Raw genomic sequence first — 20124 nt, 5'->3', positions numbered from 1 at the left:
CCGTGGGGAAGCGGAATGGACCCGGGGGGGTCAAACCCCCGAGGAGACACGGACAAGCAGACGGTGGACCCACCACCCCCTGGGGGGGAAGATCCCGAGGCTCCAGTCACGCGGTCCTTTCTGGAGTCCCTGTTCGCGGGGCTGAGGGAAGACATCCACGCCCTAAAGAAGGAGCTCCAGGATGAGATCAAGGAGGTCCGCTGCGACACCGACGCCATAGGGGAGAGGGTGGCAGACCTGGAAACGAAGAGCGACACCCGGGACGCCGAAATAGAAGCCCTAAGGCAGGAGTTGGCTCGCATCCACGACCAGCAGGTGGATCTCCAGACTCATGCCGAAGATTTGGAGAACCGCTCCCGGCGGCATAACATCAGGATCCGAGGAGTGAAAATGGCCCCGGACACGGAGGACCTCTTTCGGTTCACGCAGGGCCTCTTCAACCACATCTTGGGCCGACAGGCGGATGCCCCCCTGCGACTGGATAGAGCCCACCGAACGGGCCCGCCGAGAGCCGATGCAACGCACCCCCCAGACATCTTGGTGTGCGTGCAGGACTTCAGGACGAAGGAGGAGATCCTGAACAAGGCACGCCGCATGGACAGGATCATCTTCGGCGACCATGCACCGGCGCTCTACCAGGATCTGGCTGCACTTACCCTCGAGAAACGGCGCATTTTTCGGCCAGTGACAGCGGAACTGAGACGGCGCAACATTTCCTACAGTTGGGGGCACCCCTTCCGCTTAGTCTTTCGGCTCGGCAATATCCTTCATCAGCCACGCACCCTCAGGGACGCTTGCCGCGTGCTGGGCCTGGAGGAACCGGTGGTCGACGATGGGTCGCCGGGAGAAAAGGCTTCTACTGAGACTGGCCCGGGCCGCTGGCAGCAGCAACGACGCAGACGCAGGCCGAAACGCCCCGCGGCGACCGAGATAGAAGAGGGCCAGAGGGCCGCGGTGGAGACGGTGGCGCAGGGCCTGGCGCCGTCGAACAATAACTGAGCGCTGGGAGAGCGACACACCGGTTCCACAAGCCATGATGGGTTCGGGCTACACTAGTCCGGCGGCGGGGGCGCGTGCAGAGCGCTCCTGGGTCTTCCCTGATGGTGACTTTGTCTCTTCGTCTGTGGCGGAGTGCTTCGAGCTGGCCGACCTGCTCGCGACGCCGCCACGGCCCCCACTCTACGGACTTACCTTACCACGGGTCCAGTGGCCATGAGACTGGACCTGGGACAATATTGGACCATGTTTCTTTACCAGTTGGGGAGGTGGAAGGGGTTGGGGGGTGGGTACGGGGAGTTGGATGGGAACTGTTTGCACTACGTGAGAGGGGGTTCCAGGTGGGGGGGTTGCTCCAATTGCTCCGGTTGAGCGGGGACCAGGGGGGACAGTTTGGGTTGGGGGGGTCCTGGGGAGTGAGGGGGGAGGGGTGGGAGGGTTCTCCTTGTCCAGAAAGTTCGGTCGCCGAGGGTTGCCCTACCGCGGCCCCTAGCGCAGCGTCTTCCACGACCCGTGGGCCCACACTCACGGCCACCGGGCAGGCTTGGCTCTACTCGTACAATCCCAGATATGCCACGACACCTCATAGTGCTTACGCTTAACGTGCGGGGTCTCAACAGCCCGAACAAACGCAGGGCGATCTTATCCTATCTCGAGCGCTCCAAGGCGGACATCTGCCTCCTCCAAGAAACACACCTTGTGCGCAGCGACCAGCATAGACTCAAATCCCGCGCGTTCCCGTGGCAGTTCTTTTCCTCTTCCCCGAAGAAGTCTGCGGGGGTGGCGATCCTAGTGGCTAAGTCCTTTGAGGGGAAAGTCCTCCAAAAAGAAGCCGAAGTTAGAGGGCGGCTCCTACTCTATAGCTTCCAACTCGCGGGTCACACCCTGCTTGTGGGCTCAGTTTATGGTCCGAATGAGGGCCAAGAAAAGTTCCTGCACACGGCCCTGGAGACGATCACAGCCACCACACACACTCACTTGCTGCTAGGGGGGGACCTCAACCTAGTCTTTCATAACACGGCGGATCGCTCGGGACAGAGATCAGGTCAAGTAGGAGCGCTCACTGCGGCAGGTCACGCACACCTGGCGGACCTGGGCCTCATCGACCTCTGGCGGCACACGCACCCCCAAACCTCCGCCTACACGTACTATTCGGCCGCCCATAAGACGTATGCGAGGCTAGACTATTTCCTGGGCGCTTCGCAGCTAGCGCTACATGTAGAGAGCGTGGAGATACTACCGGCCTCGCTCTCAGACCACTGCCCAGTGGTGGCGACGCTTCGGGTGGGTGCCATGCCGGCACCTCAACGGCACTGGAGACTGCGGGACGGTCTCTTACAGCTGCCTGACACCCAGACCCGGCTCACATTGGCGATCGACCGCTTTTTGGAGCACAACGCAAATGACGACACCTCCAAGGCGACCCAGTGGGCGGCCCTTAAAGCGGTCCTGCGCGGGGAAATTATTTCCATTGCCACGGCCAACAACAAGGAGAGGGAGCTGAAACGAGCCGAGCTCTCCCAACGCGTGGCGGAATTAGAACAGATGCATCAGCGCACGGGGGCGTCCAGGGCATGGCGTCAACTGTGCGCCGAACGGAAAATGCTGGCGGCCTTGGACCAAGATGTGGCGGAATACGCCGCGATGCGCCTCAAACACGTTTACTATACCGGTGGCGACCGTTGCGGGAAACTGCTGGCGAGTAGACTTCGGGCGCAGACTCAGAGGCAACAAGTGAGCTCTCTCCGGTTGCCCAGTGGCGACCTGATCACAGAGAACGCAGCGATTGCGACGGCATTTGGCGATTACTATGCGGCGCTCTACGACGCGGATCACCTGGACCCTGACACCAGTCCAGCCTATTTGCGAGGCGCGGACCTCCCCGCCCTTACCCAAGCCCAGGCGGACTTCCTGGAGCGGCCCATAGGCCTGGAAGAGGTCATTTCGGCCATTGCCCGCCTAAAAGTCGGGAAATCCCCGGGACCCGACGGCTATACCGCGGCGTTCTACAAGACCTTTTGCCAGCGACTTGCCCCCCTCCTGCGTGACCTATTCAACACATTTGACACACCTGGCGCCATACATCCGGATCTGCTGGAGGCGTCTATCTCTGTCATTCCCAAACCGGGTCGTGACCCGGCACTCTGCGGCTCCTACAGACCCATATCGCTACTGAACATAGACCTGAAACTCTACACTGGCATACTCGCGAGCCGCATCGCCCCCTATATGCAACAACTGATAGACCCCGACCAAGCGGGCTTTATCCCCCAACGGCAGACCAGCGATAACACTAAGCGGGTGCTACACCTCATTGAGGCCGGATCACGCACTAAACCCGGCTGCATGCTGCTCACCATCGATGCGGAGAAAGCCTTCGACAGAGTGCACTGGCCGTACCTTGATCAGGTCCTCCGCCACTTCGGCTTTGGGGAGAAACTTCGCCACCGCATCTTCAACTGCTATCGCCGGCCCAACGCCGCGGTACGAGTGAACGGTCACACCTCCCCGAGGTTCGACATTGGCAGAGGCACGCGCCAGGGCTGCCCGCTGTCACCACTCTTGTTCGCATTGTACATGGAGCCGATGGCTCAGAGGGTGCGGCAACATGCTCTCATCTCTGGTATTAAATTTGGGGCCGACACGCACACAATCAGCCTATACGCCGATGACGTCCTGTTGTCCCTCACTGACCCGATGCGATCCCTGCGCGCTCTCTTTGTGGAGCTACACACCTTCGCCCTGGCCTCGGGCTTCAAAATCAACGAAGCCAAATCTGAGGCCTTGAACATCTCACTAAGCCCGGAGGTGGTGGACGAGATTAAATCGGAATTCCAATTCCAATGGTCGGACGCTACCGTCCCTTATCTGGGCGTTCGCCTAGCTCCTACTGTCCGTGGCACCGCGCGAGCCAACTATGAGGCCCTCATCCGCAAACTCCGGGAGCAACTCCGACGTTGGAAGCCACTTACGCTATCGTGGTTGGGCAGAATTGCCGCAGTCAAAATGACACTGCTACCGCAGATTCTGTACCTATTCCAGACGCTTCCTCTGAACCCCCCGGCGGGTTGGCTCCAACAAACTCAGTCGGAACTGTCACGGTTCATCTGGAACGGCCGACGACCCAGATTCAAGCATACTCTCGCCACCCTACCCCCCGCGAACGGGGGCGTCGGCGTGCCTGACCTTACGCTGTACTTCCAGGCAGCACAGCTACGCACCTTTGTGGAGTGGTTCCAGCTGGAGTCCGGTAAGCACTGGCTCTTCCTGGACCAGGCAGTGGCCGGCCGCACCCTCCAAGGCGTGCCCTTCCTCCCGCGCCGACACCGTCCCCCTAACCTGTACGCCTCTGAAATCACCAGCACCGCCCTGCGAGTGTGGGATAGGGTAGCCGTGGCCAAGGGGCTGACCACCTTCCCCTCGCCCATGACCCCCATCTTTGAGAACCCAGACTTCACACCGGGCTTGGACTCCAGCGCGTTCACGACGTGGCGGACGACACCCTGTCGCGCGGCAGGACACATGTTCGACACCAAGGGCATTCTGCCGTTCCGGCAGGTCAAAGCAGATTACGGCGTGGCCGAATCGGAACGGTTGCAGTACTTACAGGTGCGCCACTGGGTACTCCACCCCTCGATCCAACCCGGAGCCCAACGGCCCCTCACACCTTACGAACGATGGCTGCTGACGCGCACCTCGGATAAGAAGTTGATATCGGACCTCTATCAGCAGCTGCTCCTCACGCAAGCACACACCTACAATGCGGGCCAAGTCCGGTGGGAGAGGGACCTGGGGAGGCAGCTCACTAGGAAGGAATGGGAGGGGGTGTACCATAGAGCCAGACACTCGGCGCACCACACCGGCCTTACCGAGACTTTAACTAAGGTAGCAACATACTGGTACCACACCCCTGAGAGACTACACCACTGGGATGCCCGGATCAGTGACAGATGCTGGAGGGGATGTGGGGAACTAGGGACGCTGGAACACCTGCTGTGGAGCTGTAAGGCGCTGCGCCCCTACTGGGACCCTATCCTGGATCTTATAGATACGCATCTAGACACACAACTGCCGCGCTTCCCAGCGTACATCCTGCTAGGCCTCCCAAACGCACTCATGTATCCTCTGAAATCCTGGCGCGGGCGCCTGATTGCACTTGCGCTTGGGGCTGCGGTCCAAAACATTGTGGCACACTGGAGGGCGACCCAAGCTCCGCAACAACTGGGGTGGCTTCACAGACTGTGGGCGATCCTGGGGATGGAGAAACTATCGCTGGCAGCGTCAGGAAGGGGGGCGGACTTTGCGGAACTCTGGCGCCCATTCCTCGCCTTGCTCACCGGGGAGTTTCGGGAGGTGAGCTGCCCGCGCTACCTGCGTCTGCTACGCTTAGCCGAAACACCTCTCCCGGATCCCAAAACACATACCCGCAAGCGCACGGACCCCACGCGAGTGGCGTCCGCTGACTGTTGAGAGTGACTCGCGACCTAGAGCTGGATCCCGGACATGGACAAGGAGAAGGGAGGGCTGGGGTGGGGTGGGTGGTGGGGTTGTTCACAGTTCTTTGTTTCTTGTGTTTTCTCGCAATGCACTAGCACTGTCCAGCTTGCACCGTAGTAGCACCTCTTAAGACGCGGCCGGCCCAATGGGTTGTAGGCGGCTTGCTGTGTGAATAAGATACTGTACCCACTGGCCCTATGATGGGTACCCGCGGGGTCGCTGACCCCGGCCTCCCTAGAACGGTGGCGGCCCTTGCAGAAGTACCTGAGGTGCATTTGTTTTTTGCCTATGCTCAATAAAATATTTAATACATAAAGTCCTAACAAAGGAACCGTTCCAAGAGGTGTGGGCCTTGTAACTGATTGTGTGGCTAGAGTGCTGAGTTTAACAGTTTCCTAAGTAGAACCTCCCATGCCAGAGAAAACCTAAAGTTTCAGCCAAAAACATATTTTTATTTAACAATTAATGTACAACACATTTTATTTACCATGCATGTACAACCTCCACTTTCTGCAAGTGTGTCTCAAATTATCACCCAGCACAGCCAATAAAAATTCCAATCTCCAGTCATCACGTGTTAAAACAACAATTAACTTCTTATTCGACATGTTTTTCATCCCTTTAAATAAATGTGAGCATCTCAAGGAAAGGGTTTGAGTCCAAACACACACTCACACCACATCTGTATTTGTGTATCTATTTACAGTTACATATGTAGAGATAAATGCAGATATAGAAAGTCATATTTAAACATTGCATCCTCACACCTACTCCCCCAATTCCACCCATACCATTTTTTTTAAGCATGGGCGAATTTTGCGAATTCGCGATCCGCGAATTTGCAGATTTGCGAATTTGCGATCCGCAAAATTCGCGAATTTGTGCGAATTTGCGGATTTTTTAATTTTTGCGTGTTTGCGGGTGTTCGCGGGGCACTTTGCGTGTTCGCGGGGCGCTTTGCGTGTTTGCAGGTTTTTTTTTTGCCTGGTTAATCACTGCCACCCTCTCGTCGTTTATGCCCTTCTGCCCTCTGTACCACTCGTTTCTGTGCCCTTCTGCCCTCTGCCCCACTCATTTTTTGTCCCCTTCTGCCCTCTGTCCCACTTTTGTGCCCTTCTGCCCTCAGCCCCACTTAGAATGGCGCCGGCAAGCTGCCAGGGCCATTCTAAAATAGCTACAAAGAGCTTCAACAGGAAGCACTAATAGATAAAGTAAAGCAGGTGCTCGAGATGAAGGTCAAATTAAGTTACACAATCATTAATCACCCCAAGTTTCCTGGCCTGAGACCCCTGCCCCGTGAGGCTGATAGAAGCCGCCCCTCACACCGCAGCGATGCCCTCACTGCCCTCCCATCTCCCTCCCACCCTAAGAGATGCCCGAAGTGCCCTCCTGCCTCCCTCCCTCCCCCACGCAAACGGGCCCTTTGGCACTCTTGACGCCTGCATCGCCCTGTCACCTCCCTCTCCCCTCCAGCGATCACCGCAGTGCCCTCCCACCTCACTCTCGCATGGGACCTTTGGCTCTCCTGACGCCCCCAGCTCCCTCTCACCACCCTCTCGCCTCCAGCGATGCATGCAGTGCCCTCCCATCTCCCTCCCACCCCAAGCGATGCTCGTAGTGCCCTCCCACCGCACTTCTGACTCCTGCAGCTCCCTATCTCCTCCCTCGCACCTCCAGTGATACACACAGTGCCCTCCCATCTCCCTCCCGCAAGCAAACTGGCCCTTTTGCACTCCTTACGCCCGCAGCTCCCTGTCACCTCCATCCCACCTCCAGCAATGACCGCAGTGTCTTTCCACCTCCCTCCTGCACGCAAACAGGCCCTTTGGCACTCCTGACGCCCGCATCGCCCAGCCACCTTCCTCTCCCCTCCAGCGATGACTTCAGTGCTCTCCCACATCACTCCCGCACGGTCCTTTGGCACTCCTGATGCCCGCGGCTCTGTCACCTCCCTCACACCTCCAGCGATGCCCTTAGTGCCCACACATCGCCCGGGAGCATCACAGCGAGGTAGGCTGAGGGTGAGGAGGTTCGTGGAGGGCTGGGGCACAGGCTGTGGAAAGGGCAGACTTCCTATAACGTCACTCCCACTGAGTTAGAAGGTAGGCTCCTGCATTTTACCAATACTAGTATAACAAGTGCTTTAAGTGGGTTGAAAAACTGGGGGGTCTCTCAAAGGGGAATGGCCGATATAATTAGGCCGTGGCATAAAACACCTACGCTACAAATCTGTGCTTAGCATAGTGAGCCGCTGGACTACTATTTTGCAGCTTCTGCCATTGCACCCAGATTTACAATACAACAAGTGACATTTATAACACTTATAAGGTACCAAAGGCGAAACCTATTGGCTATGCCAATGCTTATTTTAATTTTTGGCTGAGATTGAGGTGAGGTTAGATGTTTAATTGTCATCCTTTATATCTAGACATTCCCTGCCAGCAGAGCAGCAAACCGATTCGCTCTAAAGTAGTCTAGTCAATCTGTGATGCAACAAGTCAAATTTATGTAAACTTAACTGTTTTCTCTTATTCTTTATTGCAGCTTTACTAGAACCAAGTCGTTGAAAGAAGCCCTGAAAACAAGTCATACTGGTGCAAACGGCCTGGTGCTGCCAAAGCAAGGACAAAGGCTGATCGAGAAGGAGACCGTAGAAACAGGAAAGGTAGTATCCACACAGTGCAATGGTTCTGCAATTCATGTTTGCTGTGAATCAAACACATCTCTCTCATTCACAGACATCAGGACTGAGAGGTATTGATGGCTTCTTGTCCTGTATACCAGAGCACAAGCAGGAGGGAAATGTGTTGCAAGTAAAAAGAGGATGCTTGCAGACACAGGTAGTGAGGATAATCTCAGCGTGGAATGCTAGTAACTGAGGGAGGAAAAATAACTGTTGGAAAGCATGCCATGTCAAACTGGCATAGTGATGTGCCTGACCATGAAAAATAAACTAACTGGGCATTTAAGTTAGGCATTGGTTCAATGACAACAAATGATTGCTTTACCGCAAGCTTATAGTGAACATGTATCAGGTTACCATTGTTTAATAAGCAAATTGATTATATAAATCCAGAGATTTGTGTATATGCAAATTAATATGTCTGCAACCTGTGCAGGACCATCAAATGGTGGCAGATAAAAATGATTTTTCGTCTTTTTTCAATACTTCAAGGTCATTAGGGTATGCCCCTTATAATTAATTGTTCTATTGCTTGATGGATTATCTCAATTTTTATTTGAAAATGTATCACTTTATGTGTGTTCATAATCCATATTTCTTATATTTCATCTATTTCATCACTTGATATCCATGATATCCATCACATAATATTTCCTGAAGCATTAATTCACTGAGCTACATATTCAATGAAATTTTGGAGGAAACCTCTCTCCGTCGACAATACTTTTTAAAATTATTTATATATACAACATTCAAGCAAGGGTATTAATCAAAAAAGAATTAACAAAAGTATAATTTCGGTTGAATTAAAAAATAAACAAACACACAGCAAAGTTTGCATCCTACCTGTTGTTGCAAAGTCCGAGGTAAGTCACAACTAATGACTTTCAATTACAAAAATAGAAGCAATACATTTGGTAAAGGGAAGTGGAAGGAAGTAGTAAAGGAAGGCGCCTTGTACACTTTGAAAGTGAGCATTTATAAAGGGCAGTAGGGTGCCCCTTTTTGCCCCATTCTACTGGAAATTCTTTGGGGGAATGGGGCTCACTGATTGTGCAGTATGGCCATGGAATTTATGCCACAACAAATTCAAAGTTCACCCGCCGTTGAATACCTTTTGAAGAACGTTGAAATAAACTGAATGGGATGTCATATAGCAAAAAGAGGCTGCTGGCTTCTTATTGTATTGGCTCCTTCAATCGCTACCCATACTGGTGATGAGTCTGGAAATATTGTATTGTATTGTAATTGCATTTATATAGAGCTTACCGCCCATGAAGAAGCATCAAAGCGCTTTTTCGGTGAGTAGCACGCTACTCCGGAACCCATAAAAGATTAGTGTAGAATTAGTATGGTGAAATATGAAAGTAATTTGAGTGGTGGATAGGTTAGTCGGTTAATTTAAACATATTGTTGCTCACGGATCTCTTTGTGCCATTCAGCTTCATCAGTGAGGGGAAGATCTTAAATATTATTATCAGGTGAATGGGCATGCAGGGATGGGTATATAACTGTCTCAAACTTCCTAACCAAGAGTGTACAGCTTTTCTGATTGTGACATTTCCCTGTAATTTACAATACTTCGAAGTGGGTTATCCTGCTGTTCATATTATTCAATCTGTAGAGTCACTGCCAACTCTAGTTGTCCGAACGAACATCGCAGCACAGTTTGCCGATTAGACACATGTATCTCAAGAAATATGGTCATTTAGAAACTGTGGGAACCTTTAGACCTGTGTAAGAGTACTAGACGGTTAAATCTTAATAAGTTGGCCATTTCTGAAAATGAAAACTTCTAAACTTCATTCTGCTCACTTTGAAGAGCTTCCCCACAACCTGTGTACTTTGGCATCTAAATAACTTATAGTCTCATAGTGGCAAAGTTCCGTTTGTTTCATTTGATTGAACCTGAATCCTATATTTCTGACAGATTTCAGTGCAACGATTCAGACGTTCGTTTTTTGTTGCTCAGATTCATGACAAATCATTTTGGACAAACTCCCTGCCACTTCTTTGGTTTCCTCCAAGGGAGTGTTTCATGCTGCACCATAGACCTCAAGACGTCCTTCACTAATGAAGCCAAACTAGGCACCAGGTGATATGTAATAAATGGTATGTCTTTGCCTCCTCAGCGCAGCTCCCACTATTATGAACTTGCCTTGATGTACTCAAGGGACAAGGCTGTTGCCGAGACCTATAACATCCTTAATAAAACACTTGTGTAAGTAGATTATATTAGTCTATGGCAGTATGCCATAGTTCACACGGAACAGGCATCAGAACTGTGTCACAGGATCATTCTTCCCCTCTGATGCCACTACAGCTATATATACTGAAGTGGTGATAGCATTTTTCGCAGATCCATATCTCTTGAATAAAGATTTCACTTCACTCGTCATTCAAATCTCAGGTCTGTTACATGCTGTCAGTCCCAGAGGTTTGTCCTGCAACAGTCAATTTTTCTAACCAAAGTTCAACTGATTATTTCAAATTGTTATTTTTGAGATACATGATATTTTGTTACCAATCCAAGTAGATCTGCCATTTTTCTGCAGGTCATTTTTTATTGTAAGATCTGTTTGTTTCAGGTTTAACATAACAATAACAAGTAACGGCACACCATTGCAGCTTTGTTACCTACATCCAGGTAATATTTACACCCTTTCCGACCTCCGGCTGTAAATCTAAGTTTCACCTTACATTTTCTGCTGCCTTGCTGAAAAAGCATATGCTGCCCCACACTTGAAAGTGAACACACACTGTGATCAAGAAAGGACGGGAGAGCGTAACTATGTGCAAGGGCTTGAACTTTGTAACTGAAAGGGTCACACTTGCTTCTTTTCAAGCGAAAGATCCTAGTAGAACCATGGATTCCACCCTAAGTTTGTGCCAGGGGAATTTTCGGTTATTATCCTAAAGTGATATTGGACGAACTGGTTGGTAATGGATGGAGTTGAGAGGAAAAGCCCTAAAAGTATCCCCTGCCTTCATTGACTTTCTCTCACAAAGAAGTATTTGAAGAAGAGTTTTATGCCAACAGGCTCCAAAATATATCACAAGGAATTTAAAGTGTATCTTTTGCTTTCGATATTTTTAACTAATTGTTTTAGGGTCGCTCTTCAATGACCTGCTATTTCTATGGCATTTCAGAACCAGCTTATGGCCCTTTACAAGATGCAGTTTTTTGGTAAAACAAACATTTCAAATCAAATCAACAAAGCTTTATTTCGATATAAAAATATCTTAAAAGCATTTCACAAATTCTTTAAAAACACATTTTAAAAAGGATACACATAAAAGTTGAGTTAGGGGATCTTACAAATACAACTCTCAAAGGGTGCAGTATATTGTACTGGGCAGAATAGTGACTATACAGATCTCTAAACAGTTAGTCAACTGCATACCACAACCCGAGTGGATCATTCATTGTAATTATTAAAACAATAAATAGCATTTTTATACAACACAGACAACTATTAAACATACAAGGGACGGTTAAAAATGAATTAAACTATCTCCGCTTTGATACAAAGAGTATATATATATTTTTTTATATTTCTTCCATCTTCTAGGGATAAAAACTTCAATAGGGTCCCATCCCCTTTGATCTTATCACCCAAGCCCAGCTTAGAAATTTAGCCACACAACAAACAAAAGTTGTATTGGCGTCAGCTTGCAGGATTCTAAGGGCTTTCATGATAGTTCCTAGTTCTAATGTGCCAACATATCGGTTTCAGACACTTAGTTCTTGGGTTGGTATAGGCTGGGCATACGAAAATAAGATGTGGGACACTTTCGACAATACCTTCACAATATGGACAATCTAAAGGGGTTTGATGGGGTGACTTCCATTTGTTTGTGTGTTCGCGCACAGGGAGCGTGCCTAATCTAAACTGAATAAAAAGTTCCCTATCCCTAGGTTTCTGATAGGGCTCCAAGCGGGACACCTGTTTGTGCTGACGAAACTCGTTGGTCAGCCTACCCGTACTAGGGTTTCTGGTTTCCATATTGCCAACCCATGCCCAATAGACACCCTTGATATCTGCCTTGTTCAACAGGGTCTCAGACTCCCACGCCCTTTAAGCCCCAGAGCCAAAAGAAACTTTTTCATGTTTGTTAACCAACTGATCTTATGCGATCCCGCCAAGTTTATCACTTCTCTAAGGCCGTCGGCATATTTTGATAGCTCTGGTGTTCGCCAAAGGCGTGCCCAATAGATGAGTGGGCGTAGGGTGGTAATATCCTTAATTGAACGGCGTCCCAGATCGCTTAGAAGTGGCTTGGTAGGGGTTCCCTGTGGGAGTGATGTCAGTTCTCTAAAAAAATGTATTTTCTGCTTTTGTAATGGGCTTGACACTGTCGAAGCCCCAAAGCTCGGCACCATACAGTGCCGAACCTACGGCCCTGGCAGCATAAATCTCAAGAGGGGGAGCAATTGGCCTAGACTTTGAGGCACGATGTTCCCTTCCTAGCACGCCCACAATGCGCTTGATTTTCAGGGCCATTTTGTCAATGTGTGGGCGCCAACTAAAGTTATCAGAGATTCTGATTCCCAAATAATCAAAAGTTTTAATACACTCTAATGGTGCTCCATCTAGTGTAAGGGTAGACTTCGCTGACCTACTAGCATTAAAGTAAAGAATCTTTGTTTTGGAGGTGTTAATTACTAGGCCCCTCTGGTGACAAAAAAGAAGTAACCTGTTTAACAGCTTCTGCAGTCTGACTGGAGTTTTGGATATTAGTAGGGTGTCGTCCGCGAAAAGTAAAGCAGGCACTATATCACCCGCAAGAACAGGGGCATCAACATTTATTTCCAGCAAAAAGGAGACCACCCCGTTAACAAACAGTGAGAAAAGGGTGGGGGCCATGACGCATCCCTGCCTGACGGTATACACCCGTTACAACGCATCTTTTACTCCGCACTACCATTACAACGCGACTTTTACAACGCATACCATTACAACGCATTGCGCTGGGGGGCGCTCTAGGATAGGGAATAAGTATAATTTACTATCCAACACCTTCCCTAGGGTCCACGGGGACTGGAGTTAGAATAGTAAATTATACTTACCACTATCCAGCACCTCAAAGCGCTATGCTTTGTAATGGTATGCGTTGTAATGGTCGCGTTGTAACGGTAGGTAGTTGTAATAGTATGCGTTGTAACGTCATACATCCCTGCCTGACACCCCTTTTCAAGGGAATTCTTTCTGTTTTTTGTTCCTGTCAGCCCCACCTGATTCGGGCGTTATTGTCCTCGTGCATGCGGATTAGAAGTTTTAAGATAGGCTGTGGAAACCCCATCCCCTGTAGGACCGACCAAAGGCGGTCTCTAGGGACCAGGTCAAAGGCAGTCTTTAGGTCGATAAAAGCGAGATAAAGACTGCCCTTACCAATGGTTACCACTTTCTAGATAGGAATCAATGCATAAAAGTGTGAAACATATAATCACAGGAGTCGTTCACTGGGCACTCTCAGACCTCCTGACAGTGGGAAGGTCCCTATTAAACTTTTTTCCTTCCTTTACCCTTTTTTAATGGCACCACCACCGTTTGTATTTAACTAATTTGGTTAATTTCACATTTTTTGCACTGCTTGTGAGCAACCCTTGTTACCTCCCCCTCACCAATGATAATCATTGGGGCATGAAATACGAATAGAGCACTATTGTGCGCGCTCGCACACTGAGCAACTTCCAGCGAGCCTTAAGATGTTTGTCCCAAATGATGAAGGGCGGTACAGGTCGGTTGCCTGATGGGAACACTGTCAGGAGGTCTGAGAGTGCCCAGTGAACGACTCCTGTGATTATATGTTTCACACTTTTATGCATTGATTCCTATCTTTTTTGAGATTGTGACCAAATGCTACTCTATTGTTGGTAGTTGTTAAAGTAGAGGGCTGTAGCATTGTGGTCGTTAATATTCCCTCAGATCCCCTTTCTATGAAGCGTACCACTTTCTAGTGCAGAAGGGCCAGCCTAAAGGCCTGGTCGACCAAACATTTCACTTTCTGCATCTTTCAACTGGAAACCTCCATTTTTGAACTGTCAGTCCTGTGGTTGAATGGACCTTAAAAGACTTGGGGCCTGATTTAAATGTTTGTAAAGAGGGAACTTCGCTGCTACAGTGATGGAGTTCCCACCCCACCAAAATTATGGTCCACCCAACTGATTTTGATTCAGGGGGGCTCTAGTTTGATGACCGCAGAGATTACTTAGTCTCTGCTGTGGTGGCCAAACTTTTCTGACCGCCGGACGGAGTAAGGGCCATCGAAGATTTTGCTGTATGTCCACCCACTTAATATAGATGAGCGGCCATATCACCGTTTTTCAGTGCATCCTACTACCAGGAAAAACATGGAGGTAAGGGGCACTGAAAAGTGCTCAAAGCTCTCCTCACAGTGGGATGAATCTCCCATGATGAGAGTGGCACTGCTTTTTTCTTTTCAGAAGAAAATCCCGCTTTGGGGACGAATTTTTCAAAATGTGGTGGTCAGATTCGGCCCTTAGTCAGAAGGTAAAATCGTTAACCAGAACAAACTGTGCTCCATCGTAGATTGCCCCATATGGCACCTTGGTCACCGCCTACCATGACCATTTACTATCATTGCTATGGTCTCGGACAATTATTTCTGCTCAGAGATTTTTCACTTAGTCATGGGGCATGTACAATTACTCAGCCCAAGTACATTCAATGATAATATGAATACAATCAAAATCAAAGTCAAAAAGAAGCAACAGCAATAATTCAGGGCAATTTTAATTCATTGCAATTATGGCTATCTCAATGCACAGAGAGAGAGATTCGGTTGCCCAAACTAGAGTATGTGCACGAAACTGAATATAGCGTGTTAGGATAGAGAGATATAAAAGAGCATAGAGTGAAAAGTGCTTCAAATTTGAAAACATAAACAATTAATTTATACCAAAAAACAGTTTTTGCAAAAAAAAATTAACATTTTAAGAAATCATATCTCCTGCTCACCTTATTTTTTATTTTTTTGAAAACATTTTATTGTATTTAACATTAGATCTGCAGTTCATTTCTTATAAAGGAGAGATTATTTTGAAATCTAATCAAACAATAACATATATAGTGATGTACAGGTTACACAGTTTTGCCTATTATGCCTCATCGTCTGAGCCATGGTCTACGACAGGAGGGATACATTTATGGCCTCTATATACATTCCATTTGCCCTACACCTTCCCCCATTTCTTGGGGCATCCTCTATGAATATATGTAGCTTTTTCGGCCACCATGATCATGTCCATGTCCCTACACCACTCTGTTAGGGTAGGGGCTTGCGTTGCCCCCCATTTCTGAACAATATTCCGCTTAGCTACCCTCATCCCCATTGTTGCCCACTGTCTATCTGCGTGGTTGATGTCTGTTGGCTCCCATATGTTTAATAGGCAGCCCCTGGGAGCAAGCGGAACTATGGTCTCGCTAACCTCTGTGATAGTATCCATTACTGCTGTCCAGTATGATGTGATCACCGGACACTCCCACATAGTATGGTAAAATGTGCCCAATTCTCCTGCTCACCTTATTTGATTTTTGTCTTTCTTATTGCTTTGGTGCATTGCTTTTACTCTATTTTTCTAAATCGGTTTAGCATTGTTATTGCTTATTAGTCTGCCATTGTTACTGTTTTGGTTCTGCACAGGTACTTTACACATTTTCATAAGTTAAGCCTGTCCGCTCCTTGCCACAGCTGCCAGGTGGTTGAGCTCGGATTAATTTAGAGACTTTAAGGGTTCACTTGGACAAGAGTTGCTATTATTTCTTGAGGTGGGCAGTCGCCCATGCCAAAAAAATAATCTAATTTCTTATGAAACCTAACCTCCAATATTCTGGTGGCCAATCCAACAGAGACTACTAAATGATTTAATCTACTGTATGTGTTGTGTGTTAGTGCATAACATACGTACACTTTATCTTGAGGGTGTAGCTGCCTCCATATGTCAATAAAGCCCATGGTATTCATGTTTTTTTTTTTTTTGGAAAACCTTTATTTAAAATCCAAAGCGCACAGCTATTCAGCCTTACATCCCTGAGGCTAGGCAGCATTATAGAGAACGGATAGAAGGTGCGCACAAATCAGATCAAAGATCAAAGAAACATATCAGGTTTAATTTTATAATGTGAGAACAATAAACCTATTAAATACTAGCGAAAAAGAAACACTAAGAAAAAGGAATTGGCAAGGAATAAGGCAAAAGCGACAACACATAGTCCCGGGGGGTAGGCAGGGCCAAACGGCTTCATAGAGCAACCATACTGTATAGAGCAAACAAACACGGGGGGAAGAGAGTCAGGATACCAGCTAAATGATAAGATGGTTGGAAGGGAGGGCTAGGGAGAAAGACTAACCTCTATCGGATCAGCATCGGGAGGTAAACAAATGTCGCCCCTGTATTCATTCCAGGCCCCCCAAACGACTCTCCACCTCCTGGGTTTACCCCTAGCCACATACACTGTCTTCTCACGAAGCATGCACCAATCCATATTGGTCTTCCAGAGCTCCACGGAGGGGGGAGATGGGGCCCCCCACTTATTTATTTATTTATTTATTTATTTAGAGTTTTATATAGCGCGAACAAGATCTTTGCAGATATCAGAGCGCTTTACAGAAACAGTAGGTAGGAAAACAAACTTTTGAAAACAGTGTAATATACGGTAGGGAGTGAGTTGCAAAGTAGGGTAGTACTTGCACAAGAGTATGCATACTAATAACAATCTAGAAGCAATAATATTGAAGCCGTGCAATGACGATTCGAGTAAGATTATAGCACCCCAGAGGGTGAGTAAACACACTGTTGAGAACGGAATAATAGGCAGTAGTGAATGGATTGCAAGTTAGTAGGGCACTCAGGTCACAGTGTACATCCCTAGTAAACACTCTGGAAACAAATATTAAGGCATCCGTGCTATGATTTTAGTCCAGTAGCAGTCGTATAAGAGTCTAATATAGATAAGCAATCAGGTAGCCGGTAGACTAGGAGCCCTGTACTGTCATTGATCCAGTAGCAATAGGGTTCAGGTGAACTTAGCCATAAGGATGGCTTTTACCTCTTTCTTGAAAAGTACAGAGGAGGGGATAAGCCTAGTTTCTGGCGGGAGTGCATTCCAGATCCTGGGTGCCATTCCTGAGAAGGAGCGTTTGTATGTTTTTTCCTTCCGGAATCTGCGAGGTTTCAGGAGGAGATTCTTTGTGCTTCTGTTGGATCTTGAGCCTCCTGATATAGTCAGTTTGTGAGTGAGGTAGTTGGGTGCCTTGTGGTGTACGGCCCGAATGTGTCATACAGGCAATTTTCAGCTGTACTCTGGCTTCAAACGGCAGCCAGTTCAGGGCTTTTAGGTCAGGGGATATGTGCGAGTGTTTTCTTGAACCAGTGATGAGCCTTGCGGCCGCGTTCAAGGAGGCTCGTAGGGGCGCCGTTGTTGTTAGGGGGAGCCCTCTGAGAGCCACAATTCCGTAGTCTATGCGAGGAATGACTAGGGCTTGTACAACAGTTCGGAAGTCCTTGGGTGGTAGGAAGGGTTTGAGTTTTCTCAGCGTGTTGATTTGGAAGTTGGCACCCTTGGTTGCTTTGCTAATATGCTGCTGCATGTCGAGATTGGAGTCAAGTGTGATGCCAAGGGATTTCGCCGAGTCCACGATGGTGGGGTGGACATTTAGTGCGGTTAGATGATTGAGCCAGGTTTGGGTGATGGCCTTTTTCGCAGGAGGTGAGATCAGAAGGAACTCAGTTTTCAGAGCATTTAGTTTAAGGTGATTGTCGGCCAGCCATGCTTGAGTGTTTCTTAGTGTGGCATTCAGAAGTTTGATGTCTTCAGGGGATTGAAGTTTGAGGTAGAGCTGAGTGTCATCTGCGTACATATGGAAGTGTACATTTGATGCTTGAAGCAAGGTGGTGAGTGGTTCCATGACGAGGTTGAACAGTGTGGGCGATATCCCGCTTGGCCCCCATGTTCCCCAGCATGACCCATTGAGTTTGGGCATTATTGTAGTCCGTGGGACCCCACACATTCAACAAGCAGCGCCGGGCCTCCGCTGGCAGGTCTACCCCCGTTACCTCACGCATCACCGCATGCACTCGTTTCCAATAAGAGGCTATAACATGGCATTCCCAGATGGTGTGCAAGAATGTGGCCAGTTCTCCACAACCACGCCTACAAAGACCGTCCACTGAGAGTCCAATATGAATTAACCTGGGGCCAGTCACATAGACTCTGTGGAGAATCTTCAATTGAACCAGACGCAATCTAGCCGAAATTGCCACCTCTTTAGGGGAAGACACCGCACACTGCCAGTCCTCACCGACCAGCTCAATTCCATCACACACCCACTGGTCTCTCACACCCAACAAAAGATCCGTGCGAACATTGATCAACTTTTTATAGATCAGGGAAATGGCACTGTCTGGCATATGGCCGTCCAGTACCCTATCTTCCAGCGGGGACGATTCGGGGACCTTCTCTCCCACCGGCAGTGCTGCCGCAAGGGCATGTCGCAATTGAGCATATCTAAAATATTCTGTGGCTCCCAATTGAAATTCAGTTTGCAGAGCGTCAAATGACTTTATCTCGCCCCTGGCCATCATATCGTCAACTTTGGAGATTCCAATGAGGTCCCACCGGTCAAACCCCTTCGTATGCCACATCCTGCCCAACAAGTCAGAGTCATAGAGTGGAGTGGCCATAGTAAGCCTACCCTGCCACCCCTGTGCTTTCGTAATGGCCCTCCAAATGTGCACAGCAGTCTTGGTGGGGCCAGTCAGTCTTCCATCCAGAGATTTTGAATATAGTGCTCTGTAGTACTTCCCATTGTCCAGGAGCCACCGATCCATGGCATACCCCGGGCTGTCAGCCGGTCCATAAAAGCCATGGTTAAGAGCGGCCAGTTGAGAGGCCCAGTAGTACCTCCGGATATCAGGCAAAGCGATACCGCCGTCGTACCAAGGGATTGTCAACTTGGCAACGACAATACGCGGCCTGCCCTCCCAGAGGAGGGCCCGCTGCAAACCTTCAACCTCCTTAAAATATTTGGAAGGGACGGGGTCCTGTGTGTTCTGGAGCGCATACAAGAATCTGGGCAGGGACATCATCTTAAACAACGCCGCACGTCCAAACAGGGACAGCGGCAGCTTTTTCCAACCCTCCACGTCGCGCCGAAGGCGCGCAAGAGGGGGAAGCAAATTATTGGAGTATCGTGTCCGGGCATCAGTTGATATATAAACACCCAGGTACTTGAATCCCTGCACCGCAATCTGTATACCGATAAAGCTGCCTACCTGCTAAAATTGAGGTTATACCACAAGGCGGTGCGCACCACCCGTGCTTCCTTCTATGCGGAAGCAATTAGCTCCAGTAAGAATCCTTCAAAAACTATCTTTGAACTTGTTCAAAAACTTAAAGCCAGTCCTACTCCTACCTCGGGCATAACCTCCGCACAACAATGCGAGGAACTTGCCACCTTCTTTACGGAAAAGGTAAAGAAAATCTACACTTCCTTCCCTCAGATCCTTCCGGATACCTCCAAACCACATGAGCCCTCGTCAGACAGTCCTAGTCTGTCTCTTATCCCCAGCTTAACTTCTGATGAACTCGCCAAACTGTGCGCCAAAGTCAAATCCGGCTCGCCCACAGACGCCATGAGACCCGCCAAATTTCTAGAATCTCTCGAGTTCTTCCTTCCTTCGATGACTACCCTACTTAACCTATCATTCTCCTCAGCAGTGGTCCCCACATGTTGGAAGCAGGCCTGGGTCTCTCCAATTATAAAAAAAACTAACCTAGACCCATTACAACCAGGAAACTTCAGACCAATTTCATTGCTTCCATGGGTTTCCAAACTGGCAGAAGCCCATGTGAACAAGGTCCTAGCCAACTACATGACGCAACACCAAATTCTAGACCCTTCACAAAATGGCTTTAGGCCAG

General features: G+C 48.9%; 1 protein-coding gene across 1 annotated transcript in view; it reads left to right on the top strand.

Annotated features, from left to right (window-relative positions):
* The window catches only part of ABCC2 (ATP binding cassette subfamily C member 2), a 687938-nt gene that overhangs the window by 551291 nt on the left and 116523 nt on the right, over positions 1-20124 (top strand). Inside the window, exon 21 of the mRNA XM_086922588.1 lies at positions 8038-8158. Coding sequence (XP_086778714.1) covers positions 8038-8158 — 121 coding nt within the window. The remainder of the gene's footprint in view (positions 1-8037; positions 8159-20124) is intronic.

The sequence above is a fragment of the Lissotriton vulgaris genome, chromosome 5 (genome assembly GCF_964263255.1).
Source record: "Lissotriton vulgaris chromosome 5, aLisVul1.2, whole genome shotgun sequence".
In the NCBI taxonomy this organism is placed as follows: domain Eukaryota; kingdom Metazoa; phylum Chordata; class Amphibia; order Caudata; family Salamandridae; genus Lissotriton; species Lissotriton vulgaris.
The sequence above is the reverse complement of the archived record's forward strand: the minus strand, read 5'-3'. Positions and strand labels throughout refer to the sequence as shown.